General features: G+C 40.8%; 1 protein-coding gene across 1 annotated transcript in view; it reads right to left on the bottom strand.

The window, feature by feature from the left end:
* The window catches only part of ctnnd2b (catenin (cadherin-associated protein), delta 2b), a 240,464-nt gene that overhangs the window by 175,316 nt on the left and 37,529 nt on the right, over positions 1-27,619 (bottom strand). The window contains exon 2 of the mRNA XM_085378966.1: positions 18,562-18,698. Within this exon, the coding sequence (XP_085235092.1) occupies positions 18,562-18,693 (132 nt within the window). The 5' untranslated portion in view covers positions 18,694-18,698. The remainder of the gene's footprint in view (positions 1-18,561; positions 18,699-27,619) is intronic.

Below are 27,619 nucleotides of genomic sequence, written 5' to 3'. Positions count from 1 at the left end.
ATGTACCCAATCTCGGGTGGGGGTGATGATATCTCCCCCCTGACCTGGCGTCCTGACTCCTCCTTGCCGTGGCATTTGTGTTGTACCTCGTCAATCTCTAGCTGTGAGAGCAGTCCCTTCTTTCGAATGTTGGAACACTGAGCTACTAGTTGTTTCGCCGTCATTGTGGATGTTGGGTATCGAAGAATCCATAGGTCCGTCATCCTATTCATGTAGCCCCTTCCGCCGGGGTTACTTGCGTAGTAGCATTCCAACAACGCCCTGTTTTCATCTCTTGCCCACCGATGCCTTCTTGTTCCAGTAGCCCACTTTTCATCAGGGTGCCCTGGTTCCTCAACACCTGACGCGGACCTTGTTGATCCGGGCGACGTCCGAGCCGGCATGCCTTCATATTTATCTGTCTCGCTCATGTCTGCGGTAGGCTCGCTTAGCATAGGGGGTCTAGCCTTAGGACCCTTACTGGATACAGACGCCCCAGGCAGGAATCGAACTTGCGATCCTGGGTTCCAAAGGCGTGTAGTCTAACCACTACGCTATCCAGCTGCATCATTCATATATATATATATATATATATATATATATATATATATATATATATATATATATATATATATATATATATATATATATATATATATATATATATATATATATATATATATATACACATACATACATACATACATACATACAGTGGGGCAAAAAAGTATTTAGTCAGCCACCGATTGTGCAAGTTCCCCCACTTAAAATGATGACAGAGGTCAGTAATTTGCACCAGAGGTACACTTCAACTGTGAGAGACAGAATGTGAAAAAAAAATCCATGAATTCACATGGTAGGATTTGTAAAGAATTTATTCGTAAATTAGGGTGGAAAATAAGTATTTGGTCACCTCAAACAAGGAAAATCTCTGGCTCTCACAGACCTGTAACATCTTCTGTAAGAAGCTTTTCTGTCCCCCACTCGTTACCTGTATGAATGGCACCTGTTTGAACTCATCATCTGTATAAAAGACACCTGTCCACAGCCTCAAACAGTCAGACTCCAAACTCCGCCATGGCCAAGACCAAAGAGCTTTCGAAGGACACCAGGAAAAGTATTGTAGACCTGCACCAGACTGGGAAGAGTGAATCTACAATAGGCAAGCAGCTTGGTGTGAAAAAATCAACTGTGGGAGCAATCATCAGAAAATGGAAGACATACAAGACCACTGATAATCTCCCTCGATCTGGGGCTCCACGCAAGATCTCATCCCGTGGGGTCAAAATGATCATGAGAACGGTGAGCAAAGATCCCAGAACCACACGGGGGGACCTGGTGAATGACCTGCAGAGAGCTGGGACCAAAGTAACAAAGGTCACCATCAGTAACACACTACAACGGCAGGGAATCAAATCCCGCAGTGCCAGACGTGTTCCGCTGCTGAAGCCAGTGCATGTCCAGGCCCGTCTGAAGTTTGCCAGAGAGCACATGGATGATACAGCAGAGGATTGGGAGAATGTCATGTGGTCAGATGAAACCAAAGTAGAACTCTTTGGTATAAACTTAACTCGTCGTGTTTGGAGGAAGAAGAATACTGAGTTGCATCCCAAGAACACCATACCTACTGTGAAGCATGGGGGTGGAAACATCATGCTATGGGGCTGTTTTTCTGCCAAGGGGACAGGACGACTGATCCGTGTTAAGGACAGAATGAATGGGGCCATGTATCGTGAGATTTTGAGCCAAAACCTCCTTCCATCAGTGAGAACTTTGAAGATGAAACGAGGCTGGGTCTTCCAACATGACAATGATCCAAAACACACCGCCCGGGCAACAAAGGAGTGGCTCCGTAAGAAGCATTTGAAAGTCCTGGAGTGGCCTAGCCAGTCTCCAGACCTCAACCCCATAGAAAATCTGTGGCGGGAGTTGAAAGTCCGTGTTGCTCAGCGACAGCCCCAAAACATCACTGCTCTCGAGAAGATCTACATGGAGGAATGGGCCAAAATACCAGCTACTGTGTGTGCAAACCTGGGGCCTGTTCTTCGTACCGCGCTAAGTGAGTTAGCTGGATGAGATTGTTGACGATTTCACGTGATCCTGGATCGTTCGGTTCCCCGAAGCCCATCCGGGACTTGCTGTCATAGCAACAGAGCCGTAAGCGTAAACCTGCTGGGGAGCAGGTTTACTTTATGTAAACAGGATTAGATCGCGGCCACGCAGGTATGTCCGCGTCATTCATACGAAAGCAACAGCGATATTCCACCACTGTTTCACCATAAATAAATAACATCAATGTAACTAAAGATAATGCAGCACTTGATCCTTTTATTGATTTCACACAGATACATACAGGTCATTCCCTAAAAAAGGGAAATGTACTATTAACATTCTATTACATGTATGTGATTATTACAGATGTAATTCATATTTCAGAGTAGTAATTGTAAATTACTTCGTGTAATCAAGATGAGAGACCACGGCTATAAAAGCGAAGGTGGATTTGGGAAGTCTGTCGCAGTCATATCCTGTCCGTTTACGCGAGCAACCCATTGCGGAAGGTGCAAGATTGATAAGGAGAGTTTCCAGAATTCAGCGTATATTGCGGGACAGACAGGATCCTTTAGCTCAGCGCGACAGTGTGCTCATAGAGAGATATCGATTTTCCCGTGAGGGTATTATTCACTTAACCAACTTGTTGACGAGGGGGTGCAGGACCACCACCTGTCTTTTTTTTTGCTCTGCCCTTTTCTTGGTTGCTGTTATGAACAAACAAACAGAGTATTCCAGGGTCTCTTTCCAAGAGACGACAAGCAATATAAGTGATAAATATTACCATTCTGTAGAATATTCTTATATTTCACTTTTAGTTGTTCCCATGTTCTAGTGGGTCCTGTTGTGGCTCTCATGTGAAAGGGGATATAATATAACATATTATAATATAATATAATGTAATATAATATTGGATAATATGGTGTGATATGATAAATCTACCCTACCGCCTACTGGTGTTGGCCAGAGGGGCCGATGGCGCAATATGGCAGCCTGGCTTCTGTCAGTCTGCCCCAGGGCAGCTGTGGCTACAACCGTAGCTGCCTCAACCAGTGTGTGAATGTGAGAGTGAATGAATAGTGGCATTGTAAAGCGCTTTGGGTGCCTTGAAAAGCGCTATATAAATCCACTCCATTATTATTGTTATTATTGAATTACTTACGAGTTTGATTTGTCAGCAACTTTCTGCCAGCCCTCTCTCCTTGCTTTTGCAGCCTTTGCAGTGTTCCCTTGCGTTTTAATTAAACTCTGAAACTCCTGAAATCCCTCACTCAAGAGTTCTTGCTCTGCTGCCAAAAAATACCGAGCGCGCTCCTTCGACATTTTCGCCGACCAATCAAAGGGTTGCCGATCAATGTTTCTACTATCGATGCGTAGCCCCTGTTGGGCCACCCAGTGATCTCACATTACTTCATCCAGCTATACTAATCGTCAACAACAGGCTGTGGACAGGTGTCTTTTATACAGATGATGAGTTCAAACAGGTGCCATTCATACAGGTAACGAGTGGGGGACAGAAAAGCTTCTTACAGAAGATGTTACAGGTCTGTGAGAGCCAGAGATTTTCCTTGTTTGAGGTGACCAAATACTTATTTTCCACCCTAATTTACGAATAAATTCTTTACAAATCCTACCATGTGAATTCATGGATTTTTTTTTCACATTCTGTCTCTCACAGTTGAAGTGTACCTCTGGTGCAAATTACTGACCTCTGTCATCATTTTAGGTGGGGGAACTTGCACAATCGGTGGCTGACTAAATACTTTTTTGCCCCACTGTATTAGGGGTGCAACGATACACAAAATTCACGGTTCGGTTCGGTTCGATACTTTGGTGTCACGGTTCGATATTTTTTCGATACAAAAAAAATGTTCATGCCTTTTTAATTTGTCATTTATTAAAATTATAAATATATATTTTAACTCAAAAGTACAGTTTTTAAATTTAACCCTAACCCTTGTGCGTGTTTTTTATTTTGACAGCGAATGCGCACCTGCGGACCACTTATGTGCAGCCCTGGTTATTTAGCTCGTCATATTGCAGCCACAGAAATTATTTTGTCCATGAAACCATAAAGCTGCACTTTCTTTTTGCCTTATAGTCTGATTTGTCATAACTTTTCCGTTTTGTGGTAAGCTTTTCTTTGGCTGTCACTTCTTCACCCTGACCTGTCTTATTTGGCTCAGCAGAACTAAAATATATATCTGTCTGTGAAGGTTCTCAGTCATCTTAGTCAAATATAAATCCTGCTGCTTTTACACACGCACTCACATAAGCTCAGCGATTCTCTGCGCGATCAACCTCTCACATGTTTAAGCTGCGGGAGATTTCACTTGTCATGTTTGCATAGTAAGCTAACGATTAATAAGACGATGTCAGAGGAATTGGTGCGCAAATTATCATCACTCACAGATCAGTGCTGTCGCTCTCTATACACAGTTCGCGCGATTGCAAAGTGAAAGCAAAAAACAAGAGCAAATTCAAACGCGATTTCAATATGTCACATATTGACAGTGGGTCACCGATGCCAATGACATAATTACCCAGCTACATTTCCGAAAGAATGCAAAAGCATTGACATATATTTTTCCTTCCTACAATAGCCCGACGGGCAGAGCAGAGATAGATTTTGGTACCCCGACTGAAAAAAATCGCTAGCCCCGGGACGTTGGGCTAGCGATATTGCGAGCCCTGTATCTGATTGAGGAATCACTCATCTTTGGAAAAGAGAGTTTATTACAGAGAAATGTCTCTTTCCAAAATAAAAGCTATACTATCCGCTTCTTCTGGGCTATATTCTCAGCAGCATATTAAACGGCTGTCTAAATGACTCGGCTAAAGTTAGTAGCATGCTTGCTTGTTTTTTTCTGCTTCCACTTGTCTTTGCACTAGGATGATGTCGGCGTAAATGTGCAGTCATATTCGTTGTGTTCCCACTAGTGCTTTCAGGTTAATCTCGTTGAAATGACATTAACGCCACAACACGGCAAATCTCCGTTAACGAGCTACCGCCGATCGCCCCGTGCATGGGGCTAGACGGCCAACACGTTAACGAGCTAACTGCGCTAACACACTAGTTCCCACCCATGTAATTGAGCATTGCATGGCACATCCAACATACTGTTTTACTTTAGTCCATGACTCGCTTACCTTCAGGGTCATACGTCACATGAAAACCAAAATAATTCCAAACGCCAGATCTGAATGAGGGTGGGGGAGGTCCATGTTGTAAGGAGAGCTTAACTTCTGTTCAGTGTTCAGTGCTAGGACCAATTCTGTTTACATTATACATGCTTCCCTTAGGCAGCATCATTAGAAGACATAGCATACATTTTCACTGCTATGCCGATGACACCCAGCTCTATCTGTCCATGAAGCCAGATAACACACACCAATTAGTTAAACTGCAGGAATGTCTTAAAGACATAAAGACCTGGATGGCCGCTAACTTTCTGCTTCTTAATTCAGATAAAACTGAGGTTATTGTACTCGGCCCTGAAAATCTTAGAAATATGGTATCTAACCAGATTCTTACTCTGGATGGCATTACCTTGGCCTCCAGTAACACTGTGAGGAACCTTGGAGTCATTTTTGACCAGGACATGTCCTTCAAAGCACATATTAAACAAATATGTAAGACTGCTTTCTTCCATTTGCGCAACATCTCTAAAATTAGAAATATCCTGTCTCAGAGTGACGCTGAAAAACTAGTTCATGCATTTATTACTTCCAGGCTGGACTACTGTAATTCATTATTATCAGGATGTCCAAAAAACTCACTGAAAAGCCTTCAGCTAATCCAAAATGCTGCAGCAAGAGTCCTGACAGGGACTAGAAAGAGAGAGCATATTTCCCCTGTTTTGGCTTCCCTTCATTGGCTTCCTGTTAAATCCAGAATTGAATTCAAAATCCTGCTCCTCACATACAATAAATAATAATAAATTAAATAATCAGGCCCCATCTTATCTTAATGACCTTGTAGTACCATATCACCCTATTAGAGCACTTCGCTCTCGCTCTGCAGGCCTACTTGTTGTTCCTAGAGTATTTAAAAGTAGAATGGGAGGCAGAGCCTTCAGTTTTCAGGCCCCTCTTCTGTGGAACCAGCTTCCAGTTTGGATTCGGGAGACAGACACTATCTCTACTTTCAAGATTAGGCTTAAAACTTTCCTTTTTGCTAAAGCATATAGTTAGGGCTGGATCAGGTGACCCTGAATCCTCCCTTAGTTATGCTGCAATAGACGTAGGCTGCCGGGGGATTCCCATGATGCATTGAGTTTTTCCTTTCCAGTCACCTTTCTCACTCACTATGCATTGAATCATATCTGTTATTAACCTCTGTCTCTCTTCCACAGCATGTCTTTTATCCTGTCTTCCTTCTCTCACCCCAACCGGTCGCAGCAGATGGCCGCCCCTCCCTGAGCCTGGTTCTGCCGGAGGTTTCTTCCTGTTAAAAGGGAGTTTTTCCTTCCCACTGTCGCCAAAGTGCTTGCTCATAGGGGGTCATATGATTGTTGGGTTTTTCTCTGTATCTATGAAGCGCCTTGAGGCGACTTTTGTTGTGATTTGGCGCTATATAAATAAAATTGAATTGAATTGAATTGAATTCTGTCTCGCTAGCTTGCCCTGCGCTCTTCCTTCTGACGATGCTGTCTGTGTTGAGCGCTCAGTGAATCTGCGTTCGACTACTCCGCCTAGGCTGCACTGTCGACCCTAGGCAGAGTAGTCGAACGCAGATTCACTGAGCGCTCAACACAGACAGCATCGTCAGAAGGAAAGTTGATAAAATAAATTACAAATTTTGTATTGTTCGATACATATGCGTACCGAACCGAAAGCACTGTATCGAACGGTTCAATATCGATACGAATATCGTTGCACCCCTAATATATATGTATATATATGTATGCATGTGTATATGTGTGTATATATGTATAAAACCAACATGAAGAAGAAGCTTCTCGGATGAGAGGTGAAACATCTTCAAGTCCAGACGCTTTTCTTTCCAAGCTCCTTAGACTACGATGACCTGCATGACTGAGAACCTTCACAGACAAACCTAGAAAAATTTACTCCACGTGCATTTTTCTAGGTAGTAATTTTCAGAGTGCACTCTATGGCAGGAGAAACATTCTGCTTAACTGGAAAGATTATATGTTCAGTGGGGGGAGATAATTATTTGATCCCATGCTGTATTTGTAATTTTAGAAATGAGCAGTCTGTTTTTTTTAATGGTAGCTTCATTTTAATAGAGACAGAATCAACCAAACATTACATAAAAATTAATTTGCATATCATTGAGTGAAATAAGTATTTGACCGTGTATAAATCAGCCAGAATTCTGGCTCCTCAAAACTGTCTGGGATCCCATGTGGCACACAGATTACAATCAATTGCAGATATCCCTTATCTGAGAAAATGACAACTATATTTGCAACATTTAGGAAAAACAAAATGACTCAATAATTCAGTTCATCCAATGATGTACATATCAATGTAGAACTTTTACATAATGTGTTTTTTTTTCTGGATTTTTGGTTGATATTATGTTTCCTTCCATTAAAATTAAACTACCATTAAAATTAGAGACTCTTCATTTCTTTCTAAGTGAGCAAAATTCAGCCGGGGATCAAATAACTATTCCCCCACTGTCTACAGTAGAGAACATTAAATCAAAATGATCATGCAATGTGGAGAGAAATGCTCTGTGCTCTTTAATGCATGAGCTAAATCCCAGCACATGTTACACTGCTGTATGTAATCAGCATCTACTGCTAGACTTATACTCATCAAATATCAAGTGTGGTATCTTTTACTTTGCAGTTTCAACCATCTGGCCTTCCTTTTGCATAATACAGCACACCACAAGTCACGTCTAAAGTGCCGGACTGCGTGCGCGCACACACAAAACCCAAGCCTATCAATCCCTTGTCACAAACTTTCTCTTTCTGTGGCAGGTAGCGGTGAGAAAGTTGGCAAAGACATGAGCTGCCAAATGCAAAAGCCCCTTGGCCATTCCTGTCTACCCACAATGCACCGCTCTGCCTCTGTTCTCATCGTTTTCTACTTTAAGCCAGAGACAGCTAACAGCCACAGGCGAAAAGCGCACATACGTGCAAAAATACTTTATATGCCTTCAAATGCCCACAAATTAACGGCTCACTAAATTCCTCTTGCAGACAGCGATTATGCAACTGTGAGCACACACAGCAAGCTCTATGAACTAAAGCAGGGTACATAGAGCTGGAGTAAGAGTGATGCTCTCAAGCTAAACTCTTTGTATGAAATGTGTAAGTAAACAGAATTACAGTGGGCTTATTTGTGTGTCTATGTTAGCTGCACATGTTTGCTCATCATGGTAAACAGCTTACTTACACTGCTATTAACTGTGTGTTAATTCCACAGCCAAAAAAAAAGAAAATCATTGAATTACTTTGTTAGTTTGTGAGGTTAACTTGAATTGGATGTCCTCATTGTTTCCTCCGTTTTCTTCCCTTTCAAGGAGCTCTGCTAATCCGTCTAATAGCACGTTACATGTGGTCTGTACCTTTAACAAGAACTGAACTGCTTCTTGACTCTTAAGTCAAGTGGATTAATACTTTTACTGTTAGGAATTTTAATCCACTGAGTTTGGGGCTGAGGTGGAGTGGGCAGGACCAGAGGAGAGGAAAACAATGCACAGGTTCACTGGGTCACAGAAATCTGAGCTCTGAGTCAAAACCAGAACTCTATTGTGTGGATGTACCTGTTCAACTGCTCGGTAACGCACACATGGCAGGAATTCAGTGCGTTTAGACATGTAGACACCCATATGGAAAAGAAATAGTAAAAACTTATATGTGATTACTCATGAAAGTGACCACTTTCATGAGTAAATCATATAAAGGCTTACATGATTTACTCATGAAAGTGGCCACTTTCTCATTACTTTCATACATTGTTTTAGTAAGTATCCAAAACATACAAGTTTCATTATATAATTTTTCAAGGGATCTTATATCTGTTTTCACTTTTATATGCTTTTCATACAAGTTTCACACAAGACAGATACAAACTTTATAAGATTTATATATATCTTTTCCATATGGGCATGGTCAAGATGACCTCATAAAGTTCAAACTGAGGACCAGAATGGGGAAGAGAGATGATTTTGGAGATTTTGTGCCATACAGGCTGATCTGAGAATTTCAGAAACTGCTGACAGTTTACAGAGAAATGTCTGAAAACCAGAAAATATCCAGCGGCTGTTCGCCTGGTGAAATCACCTTGTTGATGCCAGAGGTCGGAGGAGAATGTTCAGACTGCTTCGAGGTGAAAAAAATGCAACAATACCTCAAATGTCCACTTGTTACAACCAAAGTATGTGAAAAAGAAAGAAAAAAAATCTCCGAACTGGATTAAAGCTGGGTGTTTGTAATCTATTTAATAAGCTGTCTAGGTGCTGATGGAAAAATCTTGATTTCTAATTCTAAAGAATTCTTCTTATCAAAAATGAAGCAGCTGATGTTAAAACTGATGGTAGATCTTCCAATAGAATCACCAGAAAGCTCAACTTGGTCCACCATAGGCTGCAGGGGGCGATGTTTTGCAGGAAGTTTATTCAGTATGGATGCACATATACAAGGTAACTGCACTGCACAGCAGAAGCGAGACTGCTCCTATTTATACTATGATGCTGTGGCCTGGAGTCTTCCTTCAGCTGGAAATAGGACTAGATAGAAGACTTTCTCATGTGCCAACACTTTGCCCAGGGTGGTGGTGACGGTAGTGGTAGTGGGAGCACATACAAATTCCTGTCCTCCCTCCTCAGCCCTTAAATATTCTGCTTTCCCTTTTTCTCCGTGCCTCCTTACATAAGAAGTAAAATAAAATAAATATTTGATCCACTTTGAAACCGCTTCTTATGAATATCTAACTCTGCTGCGAACTTTGAAGAGAACTATATTTGGTAACTTAATGAGTTAGCCGGTGCTAAACAAATCTTAATTAATCCTTAATAAACAAATGAAAAGAGCAGCAGTGGGATGGGGAGGGGGAGGACAGGCCCATTATTATCACAAGGCTGCTATGCAAAAACACCGATAACAGAACCGGCAGAATTAACACACTGTAGGGCCGATTGTTTTCAAAAAGCTATTAATCCTCAGGGGTTTTTTTTCTCATGACATTATATCAATCAGAAGTGGAGTGAGAGTTTGAAACTGAGCATGTTAAAAGTGGATTTTGCCAAACGCAGAAGCAACATGATCAAGTAAAAGTACAACGGGGGTAATATTTCAATATTTGTCATAAGGACATGCTTGTGTGTGAAGAGAGGGAAATGGACCGGGTTTAATTAGCCATACGGAGAAAATAACGGTATACCTTTAATTACCTGCAGCTTAAACTGTTTTTAATTTGGATTCATACGAGTTGTAGGTCAGACCTGAGAAAATCTGTTTTCTGCTGCGCTGCCAATTAGAGAGAATAATTCCACTGAGCACCATGATACACATTAATTATCCAGTGACTGAGAAGCTGCAGAAACACCACAATTTGCCTAAAAGAAAGAAAATATCGAGTTGGATAACAGTTATAATGCCAAGGTGATGCATTTTCTTTTCATTTATTTTTGTATCCCCTAGAAACGAAGCAGAAATGTAGCCAGGTGAGGAAAATCTGGCTATATTTCTGCTTCTTTTCACTGCTTCTGTTTTTGTATCCTTGAACGCATTGTCATGTTTTCTTCTCTGAATAGGCGGGAAGTGCAACAACATGTGAACTCTGCTGCAGCGATGTAGCGGCTTGTAAAAACACAGCAGGAGGTCATGTTGCCACCGTAATGGAAACGAAGGTTATAGCTGTAATGTACTCCAGTTCAGGACTAAACAGAGCAAAAGCATGCAGTCGTGGTCTCTAACAAGATAAGCCTGTTAGCTTCATTGTGTTTTCATACGTGAATGTAATTGTGTGTCAGCTCAGTGAGACTGCCATCTTGGATTTGTCAAGGCAAATGCATTAGAGATCTCGCTCACCTAATGCGAATGAGCACAGGGCGATAAAAATTTGGCATTCTCACAACACCCTGATTCAGTGGGTATTTACTATGATGACATGCGGCCAGCTGCAAAGCATCTGATTTGCATGTGCCGCTGATGTGATGTGGGCTGTCCCTGAGGACTGCTAAAGGAATGAAAACATAGCACATTTACATTAACCATCATAGTACATTTCTTTTTATCCAAAGCACAATCGTTTGTGTATAACAATCTCATATTTTGAATCCTTTCTTTTTTGCATGACTTTAAACGTTATTATTTTGCTCATAAGAAAGACAAGAAACATGTAAACTGGACACTTTTGTCAATATCTATTTTTACAGCTATCAGCTATAAAACACAGTAACATATTGCAATTACAAGTTTTCTGAAATTGTGTGTTTAAAATGTGAAAATTAAGTATAATCTCATTCAAATTTTAAAAAATATTGTGTAATATAATGGCGGTTAGCACTGTTGCCACTTGGATATGATGGAACTGGCGTAACAAGTCAGATTGTGAAATTTTTTCCCTCCTGGATATTCCTTGATCCACTCTGAGAGGTTTTACTGCAAAGAGGAAGTGTTTAAGAATCACAGCCACAAACTAGCACAGTACATAAGCTACAGCGCAGCATCGCCGAGTGCCGAGTATCATAGTGTGTAAAAAGTCACTCTGCTGACTCAGTAACCTCCTCTGGCATTAACAGCACAAAAACTGTGTACCATACAGTATATATGAACACTGACTTGTTCTGGATTTGGTCCCAGGATTTGTCTTTTTTGTTTTAGGATTTGTTGTGAATATATTTGAATTTGGGGGCCTGTCTGGGTTCAATTTACTCCAGTGATTGAAGTTTTGGATTTAATAATCTCATAGTGACTTTTGTTCCTTTTGAGTCTTTGCTTTCTGTCTTTACTACATTGGAGGGTTTTTCCTTTGAGTTTCTGTTTTGGGATCCTGTGTTTTTGGGTTATGTCGATTTTATTTTTGTCACAATGTGTTGTTTGGGGACAATTTTTCTGCAAAAACAAAACTTTTGATTTGGATCCGAAAATGCCTGAATTTTGTATAGTTTTTTCACAACTTTCTGGGGAATTAAGGCCTTTACGCTTGACGTTGTTTGATTTTGTTGACATATTAGAATCCCGATATACTGTAAGTCATGACACCTGTGATGGCCAAACCCATGGCCACACTCTAAAAGTTGGTAACTCTTATGTATGTATGAATGAAACTATATGTATTTTCAGAGCCAAGTAGTTACAGTATGAGGGATCCTGAGGAAGTTCTAGACCAGCATATTGAATAAGTCTTGTGTCTTTAAAGAGAGCATAGTGTAAATCAATCCAATCAATCAATCAATCAATCCCTTGTTAAAAAATGCTATCAGTAGAAAAAATATTACGCTTCCCATAGTAGAGTGCTAAGTTTATAAGCTAGCACTGCTACACACTGCACACTGGCACAAAACCTTGTGTGGCCTTCTTGCTGTTGTAGATCCATGACTGCTGAATGCACATTCACAACTTGATATTTCAGAACCGACTGGATTGTCAGATGCTACCAAGCTGTAAGCAAAAGACAGCTAATCAATACCCTGAGCTACTTTCACTTGATCTGTCATTCAATAAGACAATATGTCAGCTTTCTCAAATAGGCCATGTCTCACAGTAGAATCAAACTCTTTCAGACTTCACACTGTGCTTTCCCCAGTAGCAGATGTGGTGACAGCAAAGAGATGATGAACGATACAAGGACAAAAGCTGACAGATGTGATAAATACAACGTCGAATGGCTAATCAATCTCACGCGGGGAGAAGGAAACGAAGGAAAAACAGCAGCAGGGATCTCCTGGTGTGAGTCAGCAGAGGCAAAAGAGTTTGATTGGCAGTGTGTAAACGCATGTGTTTGTGGGCTGTTGGGTTTTTTTTTGCAGACTGCATGTCCGTGTGTGAGAGTGTGGGTGAAGCTTTTTCTCATGCCTGACCCTGTCTTTATGAACCAAACAGGAAGTTTGGGCACCCACACTGTTTCATAAAATACGTGGGTTTTTTAGTGCCTGGTAACAAACACTGGCATCGGCCCAAACGTAGTGAAAAATGGCACAATGCAAAAACAAGTTTGAAAGGAAGTGACAAATGACTGGCTTAAGGAATAACGAACCTTCACCGTGGTGCAGTCGGATGAAGAGGAGTGAGTGAGCAACTATTTGTTTGTCTTCACTTTCTTCGGACAGCTGACACGTCCTTCTCTTCTGCCTTTTTCTTTCACACCTTCTCATCAGAAGGCCATTACCATGCCCTAGATGATGTGGAAGTTTGTGTGTAGGTGTGTGTACACGACCTACGTGTGTGTGACCGTCCAAGTCTACGTGACCTACTTAGATCAGGAATGGATCTCGGGATGTTGTAGTAACTCACAGAAATCACTGAGTGAAAAACATGAACAATCCATTATCTTAGCCTGCTTTCAGCATTTTTAACAGCTATCTTTGGCTTCTTCACATTTCCTCTGTTCAGCTCCATGCAGAGTAAACATCCCCACTTTGGATGTTTACAGTTGAGTTGATATACACTTGTCATAGGCATGAATGTTATGGTAATTTGGGGGCTTTTAATGATTTCTTTGAAGACTTTTTTTAAGGATTTTTTTCTAATCCACACAGTGAAAATTATACATACAGCTTCAATATACTGTACACCAGTGGTCGCCAACCTTTTTTGCACCTCGGACCAGTTTATGTCCGACAATATTTTCACGGACCTTTAAGGTGTCATGGAGACCGGCCCACCAGGTATTATAGGAAAAGCCATAAAGCCTTTAAATGAAAACAAACGCTGTTGTGACAGTGATGTACACTATCTTGTTGGTATTTATCTATGATTTCTATACATTTTACATCTGATGACCACTTTGGTTGTAAGATTCAGATAATTATTTATTAAAAGCTAGACATTTTAAATGAGAATAAGAAAGAAAAGTATTTCTTTGCCCCCCTTTCCCTGTTAATGCCCTACCTGGCCCCCTGGCATAACTTTACTAGACCCGCCCCTGCACAGTTACCAGCTGTCAGCTAAGTAAAAAAAGGATCCTGGTGTTATTTGTCTCTCAGAAACAGTTCATAACTTCCCTTCAACTCATTCACGTCACCTAAAAGGTAAACCTGTTTCTCCATCACCTGTTCAGCTCTGATGATTCAGTAAGGACATCTCCTGGTTTCATCTTCATGTTTCCCTTTCACCACATATCCAAACCGACATCATGACCAGCAGCTTTACAGCTGTGGCTCCAACAAACATCAGCTGATACTAGAAATTAATATTAAGCTTGTAGCTTCCCATTGCCAGTGTGTGAATATGTGTGTGAATGGGTGAATGACTGAATGTAGTGTAAAGCGCTTTGGGGTCCTTAGGGACTAAGTAAAGCGCTATAGAAATGCAGGCCATTTACCATTTACCATTTAAATGAATTCTAACAACAGCTTACTAAGCTTAAATGTGCTGCTGTTTTTTAGCGCAACATCAGCTGGTTTCGTCTTTCTGGCGCAAAGTGAACAATAAACAAAAGAGAAAAGCCGATCAGCCGATCATTGATCAGTTTCATGATTGACAAGAGAGGGAGGGGGAGGGAATGAGAGAAGAAGAGGCAGCTGACAGCGTAAAGACACAGAATAGCTTCAGCTTTGTGTCTTTTTTTTCATTCTAGCTGAAGTATGGGACAAATTGCATTCCTTTTCATCTCAATACTAGAGATGGACCGATCCGATATTACGTATCGGTATCGGTCCGATACTGACCTAAATGACTGGATCGGATATCGGAGAAAAATAAAAAATGTAATCCGATCCATTAAATATCACGAAAGCACCTCACAAAACTTGCAACACGCCGTAACTCACCTCAGAACGTTAGCATGTCGGAGCAGTATGCATCACGTGATAGAGCGGCTGTGGCATGCGGGACCTGTGGTCTGGATAGCATTTGGAGCTTCGCTAGCAACCTGGCATTTCATCTCCGACAAAGTTATCCCGAGAGAAGTAAAGCAAGTGTGTAAGTCCATCTCTGAATGTTTGTAAAGCATTCCTGCGTTAAGCTTAACGAGCGACTGCCTCTCGCTCTCCGGCTGCTACTTCAATCGTGAAACTGCTTAAATGATCAGCTGATCGGCTTTTCTGTCGCGAGTCCGTCTTTGTTTTTGGCCCACTTTGCACCAGAAAGAGGAAACCAGCGGCTGAACAACAGCAGCACGTTTAAGCTTGATAAGCTGTTGTTAGAATTTATTTAATATTACTTTCTACACCAGGATCTTTTTCTACGTAGCTGACGCTGGTAACTGTGCAGGGGCGGATCTACCAAAGTTTAGCCAAGGGGGCCGATAGGGCATTAACTGGGAAAAGGGGGCACAAAGACATACCTTTCTTTCTTATTCTCATTTAAAACGTCTAGCTTTTAATAAATAATTATCTGACACACAAAGTTTTAATTTGATGTAAAATGAATAGAAGTCAATTACTGTATATAGTGACTATTAAGTCTAATATATATACCCTAGTAAGCTATAGTACTTTTTCCTTTGGGAAGGTACCATCTGTGCAGTCTGCAATTTTGTTGAAGAAAGATGTTGAATCTATTTAATATTTCTTGAAAAATAATTGATTTCTGTGCATTTTTTTTCACACTGCATCAAATTAAGGTTGATTACGTCGATTAAGCATCATGAGGTGGAGCGTGAGGGGTGGTTCCCTATTTTTTATTTATTTATTTTTGTTGTTGCTGGGAGTTGGAACCCTATTAGTTAGGTTGCTTAATATTTACGCTAAGTACTCTTTAAAATACCAGAATAGGGAGGATGGTGTAGGTTTAAGTTTATTAGATTGATCAGTATTGCTGAACTATGAAATATTTTTTTTGTATACAGGTATAACAGAATAGCTTTAGTGTAGTTGTTGTTTTAAACTTGAGTATGAACTTGCAGACTTGCAAAATGCAGCAAGATATTTTAAAAAACAGTTTTGTTGATTAAAAAACACTATATTGGATTCATATCGGTATCGGCAGATATCCAAATTTATGATATCGGTATCGGTATCGGACATAAAAAAGTGGTATCGTGCCATCTCTACTCAATACCATTTTCTTCTGTTTGTCTGTGATAAGATTGCTTTCAGAGCTATTGCCCAAGCAAGGGGGCGGGGTCTCCATCCAACCTCCTCGGCCGTAATTGGTCAAGCCCAGAGTTGATCATGACACATTAGCCAATCCCCACGTTTCATTGTTTATACCATTACAAAAAAACAAACAAAAAAACATCCGCCCATAAAATTGAAAACTCACCATCAGCCCACCGGGCAAATGGCCAATCCAGCTATGCCGGTGCCGAACAACTCACGGACCGGTACGTGGCCCAGAGGTTGGTTGCTGCTGCTGTACAAAGAATATATACATACAACCCAAATAATATTTGGTTAAATGTACCCTAAAACATTGCACCGTGACTAGACCCTTTGGCAGTCATCTAATTACATAACATAATTTTGACTGGATAGTTGACGACCCTTCTTCAGAATTGGTACAGTCTATTTGAATTGGTTGGTTTCCTTGTACAGACCCACATTTTAAGCAGAATCCACAAACTTTCAGTAGAGTTGAGTTTGGGGCTTTGGGAAGACCAAGCTTAATGTTAGCCTGCTTTCTTTTTATCTTTTCAGCATCGATTTGTGTAAACTTGTGTGAACTTCAGAATCTTCAGTTCTTCTTCTTAGATCATCACTGAGTCCCCTGAACTTTTCCATTGTTCTGGCTATTTGTTAATCGGCAAAGAAAAATTAACAGTTGTAGTTAATCATGCTCACTAACGAGAAGTTAATAGGTCTTGGCCTTGTCAAGTTAAAAGACATTGAAGAACAGCGCCACTTATTAAAATATTTAAATGAGTGTATGTCTATATTTGAGGCTGTATGCATAATTTTGACCCTGCATGGATTAGAAATATCCCAACATGAATTCAAACGTGTAAATGGGCTGAGTCATATAGTGCTTTTCTACTTAGCACTCTACTGCTTTATACATCTTGTTGTATGAACTTGCCATCAAGAGCATTATAACTAATAGAAAGGGTTTTTTTCCTTCAACTCTTCTGTTTCTTGTCTCATTCTTTAGGATCCCAACACTCCTGTGTTGATGCATATGCTGTATGTAACATAATGTACTATAAGCTGCAATAATGAGCATCGAATCTGAAATGCACCAAGTGTTTGTTTTGACAGTTCAAAGCAGATTAGATCTGAAGAATTAACTTTGTTTAGTGTAGTATTTACCCAGCTTTTGTTGCACGATTCCAAATAAATCCAGTGCTATTGGCCTTTTCAACAGTTGGGGAAACAATAAATCCAAACAAAGCCTCTATGTGTAGAACTTTGTGGCACCGTGCTTCCCTCAAGACATTTCATTTCTTACCTTAGTCAAAATTATGATATAGATATTCACGGGTCTGACCAGTTCTTTGAAACCTGCTTATTAAGGTATTATCACATTTATCTTTGGTTATGGGTTGGTTGATTACATACAGTGGCCCTGAAAGGTCAAATGCACTGCAAGTTTAAAAAAAGGGCAGTAAATAGAAAAAGACTGCAAAATCTCACAAAAAACCCCCAACAAAAGCAAAACAAAACTCACAAACCACAAAGGAAGTGTTTTTGGAGAGACAATAACGCAGTAGCTACCAGTAAATGGCTAATAACATCTGTCACTTCTGCATCTGTTCTATCATGTCTCCCTAAAAAAAACTTGTTTTGTGAATATCTTGGTCCACTTTCATTGTATCTCTGTATCATTGTATATAACTCTGGTTATATTTTTTCTATTTCCATGTGTTTTATTCAAATTCATTGTCTTTTGCAGTATTTTTTTTCTTTACACAAGCTCATGTATTAAAAGCCTGATAATTATAACACAACATTACATGACTTACTGTTATATATACAACTAAATCAGTACAATTTAAAATTAGCATACCTGAGTTAAGTGTATTCAAAAAAGGGATTGTAAATAAAAAATCATTAAAGTCTTTAGCCTTCATTAATGCATAACCAACACAAAACACAGTCCAGCTGTGTTGCCCAATCTTGACTGTACTGTAAAAAAATCTGCTGGATGCTTAGTCACACATAGAATTTCCAACAAAGCTGCTCAGACTTTGACAAAATGTGGGCGAATGATGCGTCCTACTGCATTAGGGTATTTTCAAAAATAATACTGAGCATCTGTAGCCCAAGGCTCTCTCCTAACAGATCAAAATGTGGTGACATATTTGTGACACATTAGCTCAGATGGGCATTCCATCATTTGTGTTTACTGTTTACCGTCAGCTTGTTTCGCCCCGAAAGGATGGGGAATTATCCTCACTACATTCTGGTGATCATATTTCATTAATTGTGACAGCCCTCCATTTACGTCGCACGCACACTCGCAAGAACGCTCACACGCACATTCACACACACGGACTTCTAACCTGTTCCTTGACTGAGGCGAGGATGGCGGAGGTGGTTTCAGACTCGGAGCCGTCTCCGTTGGAGGCATTGAGGACGGGGCTCAACATGGTAGCAGCGCTGGCAGTGTCAGACGCCACCTCAGGCACTGGCATACCTCCTGGAAAACAAGGGAACATGCAAGTCTTTTACTATTAGACACTGACATCCCAACATTTAGAGTGGGACATAATTTTTACACTCGTCATGCACACATGAGTGGAGGTTGGATGTGGAGCTGTGTAACAAATCCATTTGGAAAAAAATCTATTTGGTCACTGACAAAACCTGCTAAAAGACTACTGCTCCGCTCTTTATTTGCATTTTCTTTCTGACTTTTTCAGATTCAGGTCATAGGTAGCTAGAGCTTATTGTAGCATGCATTTAAAAAAGGGCAGTGACGCATCAAGGACAGGTGCACGGGAGCAAAACAAATGTAGGCCAGCGAGAAGAGGGAGCATACTCTACAGAGATAATGCAGAATCAAATTTTGTAGACACACATTTTTAAAAATTGTGTGTTTACAACGCATTGTGTTCAGCGTCCTGCTTGGTTGTAGACAATTTTCAATCAATCTGGTGCTGTGTCTCCTGTACAGCACAGAATGCGTTCAGCTTGTCAAATTTACATAAATCTTCGCTAGCAGAAGACAGCAAACACAACAGTGTCAATGTCAAAGGATTATAAGGCGCATTAAGCAAAACAAAACAGTCAGGTAAGTCAAACTTTATTCAACTCAATCTTCTTGCTTCCTCTACTTCTGCACCATTGATTCTCTCGCAGCTGTTCTATTTCCATGTTCTGGACCTGAAAACAGGTTTTGATCTTTGGTTTCATTCTATAATACTGGACTTATTTTTCTAAGAAGGTTTGAACTTTGAGAGTGTTTAAACAAGAGAGAAAAGTGTAAAAATGTTCATGCCTGTCTGAGAAAAGTGTATAAAGTGTGGAGTGATGGGTTTTACAGCCTTAAAACATCTATAATAATAAAAAATAAAGTTGGCTACTTCGCAGATTTCACCTATCGCGGGTTATTTTTAGAACGTAACACCCGCAATAAACGAGGGACCACTGTAGTCAAATTTACTTACGGTATAATTATTTCTTTGTTTCCTTTAAAAATCTGATTTGTTACCTTTTTATTATAGCATACCTACCATTTATATTGTATATATTTACACTGTAATTTCAAAGAAAATGCATAAAACTTCCACTTATTTAGAGGGGAGTTTTATCCTTAGTCACAGGTCGTGCTATAATGTGTTGCTAAGAGTGCTACAATATTTTGTTCCTCACAAAATAAAAAGAAGATATAGATTTAGTAACAATGAAGCAGATCGAACATAACACGTCTACTGTAGAGCTAATCTGCACAGGTAACGGTTCATAATATGCATCCATCCATGTTCTGCCTCTTATCTGGGTCGCAGGTTCAACAGTCTAAGCAGAGGTGAGACTTCCTAACCAGCTCCTCCAGCTTTTCTTGGGGTTACACTGAGGTTTTCCCATGTCTTCGGTCTTCCCCAGGGCCAGAACACCTCACCTAAGAGGTGTCAGATGCCTGAGTCACCTCACCTACTGCTTTTGATGTGGATGTGCACCATTCTGAGCCTCTGCTGTATGAACAAGAGAGCCCAGCTACCTTTCAGAGCAAGCTCATTTCCAGTGCATGTATCCACATATTGTTTCCGATGCTACACACAGCTCATGGTCCTTGCTGAGAGCAGGAATGTAGACTTAACAGTAAATTAGCAGCTTCACTTTCATCCTTTATTTTAACCATCCATCCATCCATTCGCTTCCGCTTATCCTTTTCAGGGTCGCGGGGGGCGCTGGAGCCTATCCCAGCTGTCATAGGGCGAGAGGCAGGGTACACCCTGGACAGGTCGCCAGTCTGTCGCAGGGCTAACACACAAGGACAGACAAGCATTCACACTCATTCGCACATTCACACCTAGTGACAATTTGGATTATCCAATTAACCTATCCCCACAAGCTGTCTTTGGACGTTGGGAGGAAGCCCGGTGGCACGGTGGTTAGCACTGTTGCCACACAGCAAGAAGGTCCTGAGTTCAATTCCAACATCAGGCCGGGGTCTTTCTGTGTGGAGTTTGCATGTTCTCCCCGTGTTTGCGTGGGTTCCCTGCGGGTACTCCGGCTTCCTCCCACCGTCCAAAGACATGCAGCTTTGTGGGGATAGGTTTATTTTAACCATTTGTAGTTATTTTACTGTTAAGAAAAAAGCTGTAAAGTTGCGTCTGGTATTTAAAAAAGTTTGTAACTGCCTCTTAGATAAGGTCTGAACACATATTTGGGCGGCTATTTTGGTATCACAAGTCTAACTTCCAGAGTTCCAGCATCAGAGGGACTGGCACACACACACACACACACACAAACACACTCAAATTCCATGCTTGATGCCATGTGTCATCCTGTATTTGACCAAGCGTAGGAGGACACGGGCTTCACATGTGCCATGTAATCCTGATGCAGCACAGAGCTGGTGTAACGGCTGCATCAGCCAGATTTATACACTGGGGAAAGGATTGGAATGAGGAATGCGCACACACAGACACACACACAGACGCGCACACACACACACACACACACACACACACACACACGTAAAACTGTGCTGCTGGCATGAGGCAGCACAAGCCTAATGCCGAGGTAAGAAAAGTGGAGCCTGTGAGCGGAGAGGAGGGGGGGTGAAGGGAAAAATGAATGAGAGTGAGGATGACAGCCCAGAGAAGACAGCAGAGAGATGGAGGCGAGGTGAGGAGAAAAGAGGAGGAGGTTGATGGGATATGAAGAAAAGACATGATAAGAGGAGAAAACTATTCTTGCATGCTGCTAGGCAACAATCTCTGGTCACTGAAGGCTGCTAATATGGCTGACCTGGCTTTACGTGTCTTCCATTTTGGAGTGTTTCTTTTGCTCTCCGTTTCCCAAATCACTGTTTGTAAACCAAAACCTTTCACTTCCACCCACTTTGCTGCTTACGCGTAATCTCTCTCGCTCCTTCTTTCCTCCTCGTGCCTCCCCACTATTGTGTTCTCCTCCCTCACTTCTCTTCACTTGACCTGTTTCAGTGCGTGCTCATCTTTTTCAGCACATTTCTGCTTTATTAGGCAGCACCCAGAGGAGGGTGACAGAAGGAGGATGACCCACAAGGTTGTGGGTTGAATTTGAACCTGCAATGCTACAATGCACCTGAGCTCTCTCAGCCTCACCTTCTCCGAGGATGCACTGTACCTCATAAACATGCTGCTTATCTGGCTCTGTGACACCGTTACATGCTTCACATTCTTCCTGTCAGCTCAATTTTCTGAAATCTGTACTCTCTGCGTCTGCCGGCACAACTGTAAAGCATGAGCTGTACTGTCCATTTAAAAGGAAACTCAACCCTGCCTATTCTGCTTCTCTTACCACTCTTTGCTCTTTCAGTAGTCATCATCACAGAGTGTCATCCCTCCACTTTTCATGATTTGTCTCATCCCCTCTGGAAATCTCGCTCCTGTGTTCTATGTTTTTGTTTCTGTAAGCAGAGTTGGGTCCTGGTTCATGGCAGCTGTCGCTGAGGCCTTCTCAGTCAGATGAATGTTTGCTTCCATCTTTAAGCTTTCAAGAAGAAACCTGTAACATTTGCTAGACAGCAGCCCCTGTGGCCACCATGTTACGCTGGCCCTGGGAGGCCAAACGGACTGCAACTTAAGAAAACACCAGCAATAAGAAAAATGCTGCAAAAGCACCCAAAACACAACGGAAATAGGAAAAAAGAAAACAGAAATAGAAAAAACTAAAACTGAAATGTGAAAAAACAGATTTCCAAAGCACAAGGGAAGTGTTTCTGGGGAGACAATAACCCGACGGACCACTTGCAGGAACCAAAATATGCTAAGAATTGCGCTGGGAGACACTTAAAAGAAGTGGAGGATGTATCGGTTTTGCGAGGAAAGAAAAGATGAGAGGTAAGTGTGTTAGCCTAACTATTAGCCTAAAAATCCGTCATCAGTATTATATGAATCATGAGATTACAACACGCTTACCTAGCATATTTTGGTTCCTGCAAGTGGTCCGTCGGGTTATTGTCTCCCCAGAAACACTTCCCTTGTGCTTTGGAAATCTGTTCTTTCCTATTTCTCTTTTCATTTTTCCTATTTGTGTTTTGTTTTTTCCTATTTCCATTGTGTTTTGTGTGCTTTTGCAGCATTTTTCTTATTGCTGGTGTTTTCTTAAATTGATGTCCATTTGGCCTCTCAGGGCCACCGTACCATGTTGGTGAAAAATGAAGCCAATGAGGAAAGCTTGCAATGGCTGGTGCTGCTTAAAGAATAAAAGCAGGTGCATAGTGAGGACGTTATACTGTGAGATGGTGCAAAGTTTTTATGTATACAACAGTATACAACAAACAAAGAAAATAAAACATAAAAATGATTTTAAGTTAAATAAGACCAAGATTGTATAAGAGAGTAGTGCAAATTGCTTTAATAAATAATATGTGTACTATAAAAAAAGCAACTGCAAGAAAGCACAATACCGAAATATTTGTGTGAAATCTGGTGCCTGACAAGTGTTGTTCACCTGTCACAGAAGGAAGAGTTACTGTACACTTGAGATGGGTTGAGTATGATGGAGAGCACTTTGTTCAGTGACAAACCAATGAGTGACATCTGTTTCTTACAGTCTATGGTGGACATATTTTTTTGCCACACCGAGTACCACATTGTGCCTAAACACAGATTATTAACACAGCGAATTTCCTTGTGGGGACAATAAAGCCTGACCCTTGAGTTTAGAAAACTGTTTTGTAAAAATCTCCGCACTGATATACAATTCTTAAAATATGACGGAGATGAAACTAGGCCAGCGAATAAAAAAGAAAAAAGGCAGAAAAGAAATTAGAACTCCTTTTGGAAGTATCGGAACACAAGAATAAGATCCTGCAGTTTCAGTGACTTGGTAGTTCAACAGAGAAGACAGATAATTCAAGTCACTTCAGTAGTTGTCTTTGATCCACCATCCACTGTATGCCACGCTGAGTCACGCATGCAGTGCATACTTGGGAAATAGGCCTTTTTTCACACCAGCAGCATGACTGGTACAAATGAACATTTTAACAGTGAGGCAATGTTCACTTAACAGAGCCTTTTTAACTACTGGGAATTTCTAGATCTGAGCAATGACCTGCAGCTGTTCTTCATACCGCATTATGACTTTACCGCATATGCCTGTTTATGAGTTGTATCCCATTACTACCGCTGTTAAGCCCATTCATCCATTAGCCTACCTAATCTATTTGCTTAGTCTTGATTGCACAGCCATGATGTACTCATCATGTTTGCACATCTCTTACATCATCACCCCACATCTCTGCTTTTTATCGTTGTCTTGCTTAGTGCACATTTCTGTTTTCTCCATAGGGAATACTTCTGAAATGATTTATGCAGGGCTTACAAAATGAGTTGAAGTCTGGTTGGGTATTTTTTCTATTAAAAACTAAGAGTGTTTGAAAATAAATTTGGGAAATATGGTACTGTGGAAAAAACTCTTGAGCCACACCTCATTTCTTTTTATGTTGCTAGGAAAATGGGAAATAGGTCCAGTGATTTATTGAAATGTGCAAACATAAATCAAAATACAGAGTTTCTACAATTCTAAAAAGCTTGAGTCATTATTTGCTACAACTACCATTTATTCTTCATCACAAACTAAACTTTTGCAGGTAGCTTTTTTGTCATTTCAGGAACTTCAGGAATAGTTCTCAATGCTTCTTGAAGGACATTCAAAGCTCTTATTTGGAGGTTTTTTTTCCTTTTGTAAGGTTCTTTGTAAAGATGACTCCTCACTGCTTCAATAAGTTAGAGATCCGGGCTTTGGGGACGCCAATCCGTGACTGATGGTGTTCCAGTGTTCGCTTTTTCAATCCAGGTATGCATTGGTACTGCATGGGGGATCAAAATCTGACAATAATTTTATGTGTTTATAATTCCATTAATTTTAACACCATCCTCTACACCAGTGGCTGAAATGTTGCCCCAAACTATGACGGACCCTGTTTGCAGGCATATGAAGCAAAACCACCATCTTAAGTGTGTCAGAATTCCTCCATAGATTCAGGACCTGTATGACAGACAAGCTGTTTAAAAAGCCCCAGAAGTCCTACAGACTTTGGTGATTCCAGATTTTTTATGTACTACCACTAATTTATGCAATGAAGCACTTACCGTATGGACTGAAACTATATTACCAGAAACTAGGATGGTGACAAACATTGTGCGTTCTAGATGTCATAATTTCAGACTTCAGCCTCAGTTCTAAAGACATGACCAACACCCTAGCAACCTAGGTTCAATAGGGAAAGATGCGTATTTCTCAACCAGCTGGAGAATCGTTGCTGGCTTTTGCTGGGTAACATTAGTAGGAATGAACGTTCTACATCAAAGCCTCCTAGTTGTTTTCCTTGTTTGCAAATTGCTGGGGTTGCCTGTAGTTTGCATAGAAGATGAAGATTTGTCTGCAAACACACACCAACCACTGAGTGGGAGTAAAACTCGAAAAAGTGCATCACAAACCAAAATGTTGTGCCTTACCAACCAACCACTTCACTTCCGTGCATTTCACATTCACATTTTCACTACTGCTTAAGCCAGTAGTTGGCAAGTGGTTGAAGACCAGTTAGCATCTTCCAGAGAAACTATGTGCTACTGCAGCAATCTACTGGCAACCAAAGCAATCCAATGGAGGGTTTTTTTTGTGCAGTACCATATACTTCTTTGCGACCAAGCATGCCAGTGACACCAATGCACATTTTTCTCTGGCGATCAGCCAACTGGTCCCTAGGTCTGTGTGAGTAGAGCTTAGCATTGTCAGTGGGGCTACCTCAGCATGGTGGTGTTAGCATTAATCCCTCCCCCCAAAAATCACCATGCATACTAATACATTGCTGCACCAACACTAGAAATTCCTACATTGATGGTGAAGGATGTCCTGATCCTGCACTGTGTTCAGTCTCTCCTTACTTTGGCTTGATTAAGCATTAAAAATTTAACCTGACAGTACATCCAAGCTTGATCAGAGAATTGAAACCGAAAGTGGAGAAGGCCCAATTTGCCTATAGAATAAAACGCAAAGGAAGATCTGTTTTTTAATTTTGCAGACAGGGCAGGCAGCCAAATATAGGTCAACTTGACAGACCGTGTCCAAGCCCTCATCACACAACTGACCAGTACAAAGCAGCTTTCCCCAATAACAGCCATCAGAACTAGGTTACAGAGGCCAACAGCCCAGCTAGAGACAAGACTTTGAATATGGATTAGGCCTAAAGGCTTTATTTCACTGAAGTATAATCTTGGATTTTTAGGTCTATATTTCAGCGGTGTAATGCAGGGGTATTTAGGCCTGCATTTCACAGCGTAATCTCTGATATTGCTGTAACATTGTAAATGCAGCTCACCACGCTATGATTGACATGTCTGACATGGGGAATATTGGGCTTAATCTTTTGACCCATTAAGCTCATCAGTCGGGTCTGAGACAGGCATGTTTTGGTGAAGACAGAATTCATCAGAGGTGCAGCAAATCAGCTAAACCTCTGTATGGCAAGGTTCTTTGTGGGTGTTGCATATTGCACTCACGACTCTATTTCCTGTTGTGTACATATGTGTGTGCATAGTGCACTAAAGCGTGTGTGCATATGTGGGTATTTGTACTTTCTATCTGAGATATGAGTGTTTGATGGGCAGTCCCCCGTTGCCTCATTAAAACTTGCAGCAGTGTTTTGTTTTGTCTTCACCAGTCATCTGTCCCTTTGTCTAGACCCTGCACCCACGACTCTGCTTCCAAATTAACAACATTTACCAATGCAATTAGTACTGTCTGTGTATCACTTTGTATTTATTTAAACCCAGTGTCAACCGTGAATGTATGGCTTTAACTTTTCTGTGTTACCTCTGAGAGTTTTGTGATATTTGATTTACTCTTTTGTTGTCTAATGGACATGTCAAAAGAAATGAAACAGTAATGATAGTAGTACAAGACACATTAAAAACCCCAACCGACACCTATCTAATTAAAATCCTGTCTTGGACATTTGAGCAGTCCCTTTTAGCTTTATAGAGCATTTTGCCATCTTTTAAAACATTGATTTCACAGTCCTCAGTTTGATGGGTTTGCTCTTATTTTCCTACCTCAGTAGAGACATATATATACATATTTACACTCAGTTGGTGGAGAACAGAATTAATATGTGAGTTAATGTTGGATTTAACAGTACATGAGCATACCGGCTTTATAGTATAGAGATCCTCCCACTGTACTATATGAACAACAACATGTCTTTTGTCCTGTTTTCCCTCTCTCACCCCAACCAGTCGCAGCAGATGGCCACGCCCCTCCCTGAGCCTGGTTCTCCCAGAGGTTTCTTCCTGTTAAAAGGGAGTTTTTTCTTCCCACATTTCCTTCGCCAAAGCGCATGCTCATAGGGGGTCATATGAATGTTGGGTTATTCTCTGTATGTATTACTGAAGGGTCTACCTTACAATACAAAGCACCTTGAGGCAGCTGTTGTTGTGATTTGGCGCTGTACAAATAAAACTGAATTAAATTGAATTACTATATGTGAGTATGTGAGTTTACATCAAGGTGTCATCATTTATAAAAGGCCTTATCCCAGACATTATTTTGTACTTCTGACTGCTGACTTCTGAAGACAACGCAAGCAATATTATTAATATTTTTTAATGAAAATGGATAATGGATTTTTTGCTGAAAAGGTTTGCATCTATATTAAGACCAACATTACACACAACTTTCTCACACAAGGCTGTCCCTTGAACAGCTTGATAAACATAGCAGTGTTACATAAACTCATAAACTGCATAGATTGCAGTGATTTGCAAACCTATATACCAATTTTTGCTCATAACCAAGCATAGATATCATGTCATTTCTTTCAACTGAGACATTTTACTATTTAGGTGATACATATCAGCTTTTCCAACACATCTGTCACAGCCAGCCTCCACATGTCCTCCTTCATGA

Source organism: Diplotaxodon limnothrissa, linkage group LG18, assembly GCF_057381915.1.
Source record: "Diplotaxodon limnothrissa isolate DT_005_m linkage group LG18, D_limnothrissa_male_GT1.1, whole genome shotgun sequence".
NCBI classification, from domain to species: domain Eukaryota; kingdom Metazoa; phylum Chordata; class Actinopteri; order Cichliformes; family Cichlidae; genus Diplotaxodon; species Diplotaxodon limnothrissa.
This window is presented reverse-complemented; position numbering and strand designations above follow the sequence as displayed.